Source organism: Austrofundulus limnaeus, unplaced genomic scaffold, assembly GCF_001266775.1.
Source record: "Austrofundulus limnaeus strain Quisiro unplaced genomic scaffold, Austrofundulus_limnaeus-1.0 Scaffold2, whole genome shotgun sequence".
Lineage (NCBI taxonomy): Eukaryota > Metazoa > Chordata > Actinopteri > Cyprinodontiformes > Rivulidae > Austrofundulus > Austrofundulus limnaeus.
Genome location: NW_013952404.1, coordinates 7,499,765 through 7,504,549, shown reverse-complemented (window position 1 = coordinate 7,504,549; position 4,785 = coordinate 7,499,765). Strand labels below are relative to the sequence as shown.

Genomic DNA, 4,785 nt, shown 5'->3' with positions numbered 1-4,785 from the left:
TTAGAGAAGAACCCGTCCAGAAGACCTATACAATTTTTTTTCTTTTTGTTAAATTTACTCAACAAAGTCATGTCAACTGGCTCCACTATGCTTGGTTGAGTAAATTGAGCAAAGAATATACATAAATTGCTCAATTTTACTTATTTTTAAAGCAGTTTTATGACTTTTACTTTAGTTGTTTTCTCATCATGCTTTGTTCACATGCAGACATTCCCCTTTGACATCACTTCCTGTTACTTCACATGCAAATATCTCAACAACCGTTCATCTCAGCYYCGTGAAATCTTTTTTAAATATGTTATCAGTGTTATCTTTCCAAAAATACATTCATGTTTATTACAAAAAACTGATGTCACAGGCACTTTAAACAGCACATTATTAGCTTTTAGTTAACAGAAACAGAACACTAGCTAAATGCTAAAGGAAGCACATTAGTTTAAAGGTAAAATAAAAGCAATAGTTTTAAAATAAGCACAAAAATAGCTTAAAGAAAACTTGTTTAAAGCTAAAAGACAACGCTTAAAGCTAAAAAAAGCAGAAAAGTAGCTTGAAGCTATAAAAAATACAGACAATATGATGAGAAAAATTCAGAGAGAAATTTTTTTAAAACAGTTAAAGGGAGCTTAAAGTATTTTAGGGAAAATATTTGGAAATGTGAAACACCCATGAATGGGTTATCAACATCTAAAACAGATCAAAGGATTTAGTTACACTGGGGAAAAATAAAAATAAAAAAGAATTGTAGATGCTGACAAAAACACTTTTTTCTTTATTGTAATAAATTTTGTTCATGTTTCATATTTTGTTCCATTTCAGAAACAAGCCTGTTTCTTTTCATGTTGAAACTTGTAAAAGCTGTCAAATGGATTTGATCAGTTCTGCTTGATGGACTCTGTCCACCACATGTTTGTGTCTCCACTGGAGTCTGGACACAAACGCTCTTCCTGTCCRGTCGCTGCAGCAACGGAGAAAGTCAACACAGCCTGACTGACCTCACAGAGTTTTATTTGCATCTTGTAATAAGGAGCACAGATGTTCAAATCAAACAGTCGCTTTGGCTTTAAAACTTATTTCTTTAGCTTTTCTTTATAGCTTTGGGAGAAGGAGCTCTCTAGAATCAACCAATGAATCAAAGAACAACTAATTAAGACGCTATTTATTTAGTGACATCTCAAAAAGAAAAACAAACAAATAAAAAAATGACATGACATTTTTTTTACCAGGAATGCTTGTAAATGATGTGGCTGTGTGATAAAAGTTATCCAACAGGTTTATAATCTGTGTAAAAAAATGTTTCTTTTAGTTAAAAAATGCATTAAGTGATGTTTTTTTGTCCAATCTGGCTGTTTACAGTCATTAAAGTACCTGTAACATCAAGTGTTTGTAATAAACACAAATGCGTTTTTGGAAAGATAACATTGATAACATTTTTGCAAAACTAATTTCACGTCGCTGAGATGAACGGTTGTTGAGATATTTGCATGTGAAGAAACAGGAAGTGATGTCAYAGGGGAATGTCTGCATGTGAACACAGACTGTAGAGAAGAATCTGATGTTTTGTTAGATTATTTTTAGTCGCTAGAGACGAAGTGGAGTTAAAGTTTAAATAATTTGGTTTTAATAAACAMAGACCAGCAAGTTTATTTCATTAATGAGTTCCCCTTTGATGTCACTTCCTGTTTCACTTCGGCTGAGCCAAATTTAAAAGAAAATAGGCCAATTATGTGACAAAATGGGTAAAATCATGTGTAATATGCCAATTTTCTTAAGTATAAAGATGCTTTATTCGATTTTTTTATTTTTATTTTTGTATTTGAAGGATATATGTCACCGGCAATTTCAGAAATGTTGGACTCTTTGGACAGCTGTTGGATCAGATAAGAGCCTCTGAGAGGCAGAAATGTGTCTGATCACTGAGKAGAAAACAGCTCGTCTCTCTGTCAGCTTTTACGTCTGAAACATCTTTTTTTCCTCACAATGGAGCAGGGTGGGTGATGGGGGACATCTGTAACCCAGACAACCAGCCGAACCAGAACAAGAGAGCAGATCTGAGACAATCTGCTGTCCTGATCCTGATCTGTGCTGACGGCTGATAAAAACACTGAACATGTTTAATTAAACATCCTGAGCTGGTGACATAATAACATCAGGACTGATGCTCACATTTAGGTTAAACACATAAAATAATGTTTGTTTRTCTTCTCAGGACCCTCAGCAGGTTCATATATAAACCAGATCCCACCTTTGACACGCCTGCTGAACGTCCTCATCAACAGGAGACTCGTCCATCACTATGGCGTCTGTGCTGTCTCTGACCGGGACAGGGTCCATCCTCCCCGCCTCCACCTGCAGGGGGTCTCCGGGTCTCCTGTCAGTGCGGGATCATGATCGTTCCGTGCTGCTTCATCTTCCCTCCGCGGAGAGCGGCTCCTTAATCTGCCTCGAGCTGCGCGCTGATTGGCTGACAGCCGCTGTGACGCTGCAGCGCGCACTGTCCAATCAGAGGCCGCGGTCTGGACCGGAGGCTGAGGGCTCGAGACACAGAGCTGCAGCTGCAGACCTTACTCAAGTTTAAAAACATGCAAAATGTCAAAACAAAACAAAAAAACAGCTAAAAGTCTCAAATCTTTAGCTAAAAGTAGCTAAATTCAAATTAAAAGCTAACAGTAAGTGTAGCAAAAAGATTGCTAAAAGTGAAAAGTAGAAAAAAATAAAAAGCACAAAGTAGCTAAATGCTAGGTAAAAGCAGAAAAACTGCATCTAGAATATACAAATACAGCTTAAAATATGTTAGCCCAATTCGACAACAAGTAAAACAACAGACATTTTGTGATAAAATAAATTTTTTTCAACCTTTTGAACTAAGTTTCTGTGGAGGAAATAACACCAGCATTGGGGGAGTTGAAACCTGAGAAGTATGAGAATTAAAAAAGATCAAATATCTGACCATAAATGAAATATTTATCTTCTTTTTGTAGCCAGACTACAGGAAGTTGTAAACATTTTAATATGAAGTTTCAAACAAGAAACCTTTCCTGTGAAGTATAAATGATGCAGCTCAACTTATTTTCTGTCTAAGTTTTATCTGAATACTTTAGAAATTCATGAAATAAAGATTTCCAAGCTTGAGTAAAAGGAAAATGTAAAACTGTTCTGTTGGTTTAAAGTTAATCAGAAAAGTGACACYTCACCTTCCTGTTAACGAAGTGACTGCTGCTCTGCTTCTTCTTAGAAATATGAATCATGGCTGCAAACTCACATTACTCACCTCTGAGGGGAGAGAAGAAAACGAGGGATGGAGGGAGGACAAAAGATTAAAAAAAAGGGTGCGAGAACATTTAGGATAAGATCAGACAGACAGTGACTCACAAACTGAAACACATCTCTGTGTGAAACCTAAAACCTAAACCTCCACAAACCTGCTGCTGTTTGTGGTTGTTTAATGAACAGATGACATCTTGTTGACTTCAAACACTGACTTTAGCTGCTCAGTCTGACACACACACACACACACATCCAGAGGCTCAGTACTGTAAACCAAACACACACACAGAAAAATGAGAGGCTGAACAAAGAGGGGCCGCTTCTGAAGTGACAGCCGTGCTAATTTCCTGTGGCAGAGTTCTGCCTCTGAARGAGGACAAGAACAGAAACGCTTCATTAGAGCTGCAGATCTGACATGTGGTCCAGGAACGGCTGGTTCCACACAGACAGAGGAGAAAAACATCATGTTTATCTGTGAAATCAGGCTTTTATCTCAGAACAGCCCCGCTGATAAAAGAGTTTGAGTTGTTGGGGGGTCTTAMACGTGATGATGATGAAGATAGATCTGGTCTGAGTGTTGGACTAAACGAACAAGATCCAGGAGACAAGCAGCTGAAATGAGCTTAGTGTGAGGACAYGAAACAGAGCACTAAAAGAAGTAAAACTTTGGCTTAAAGCTAAAAACATAGCTTAAATATGAAAAAGCCCATATCTTTAAGCTTAAAGAAAAGGAATAGTTAATGGAGCACAAAAAATACTTAAAGAAATTTCGAGAAGGTGACTCTGCTCCTCTGCACAGAAACGAGTCACCTTGAGGTGGTTCAGGCATCTGATTAGGACAACGTCCCTTCTGAGGTTTTCTGGGCACGACCCACTACAGACCCAGAACTCAGGAGGGATTGTTTCTCCTCTCTGGTCCGGGAACACCTGCAGAAGTCAGGGTTTTCCTCCTGAACCTGTTGCCTCAGAGACCGGACCATGGATAAGCTGCAGAAGAAAGAAAACCTGAAGCATCTGAGCCTCAGGACAACTAAAAGACATAAAAAAGTCAAACTAATTGTTATTATTATTTCAGGGCCATCATGTAAGACCGTACAATAACTTTTATAGTCTAAGCTAAGCTGCAGGGCGTTTAGCAACATAAAAGTAAAACAGTATAAGTTACAGTTTTAAAAAAACTTTACAACATTAAGACAATAAACAGACTTAAAAATGGATCGTAACATCATTTAAAAGGAATAAAAGCAAAGCAAAGAAAAAGCAACAAAATGAATTTATTTCCTACTTGTTTTCTTATCTTCACTTGGGCTTTTAAAATTGCTGTTGTGCTTTGTAAGATTTTAGTTTTACTCTTACATTTATTTGAAAAATATAAAAAAAAGTCTCATCAAAAATGGACACTTTACTGCCATCTAGTGGACAGATAGTAGAGATGACATTACATTTTCTTCTTCTTCTTCTTCTTCTTCTTCTTCTTCTTCTTCTTCTTCTTCTTCTTCTTCTTCTTCTTCTTCTTCTTCT

General features: G+C 37.1%; 1 protein-coding gene across 2 annotated transcripts in view; it reads right to left on the bottom strand.

Moving 5' to 3' along the window:
- disp2 (dispatched RND transporter family member 2) overlaps positions 1–4,785 on the bottom strand; it is a 29,677-nt gene that overhangs the window by 16,100 nt on the left and 8,792 nt on the right. Inside the window, exon 1 of one of the 2 annotated variants that reach the window (XM_014014069.1) lies at positions 2,243–2,544. The exons of the other annotated variant lie outside the window; for it this stretch is intronic. Within the exon in view, the coding sequence (XP_013869523.1) occupies positions 2,243–2,331 (89 nt within the window). The 5' untranslated portion in view covers positions 2,332–2,544. Of the gene's footprint in view, positions 1–2,242; positions 2,545–4,785 lie in introns of those variants that run through there. 2 annotated transcript variants of the gene reach the window in all.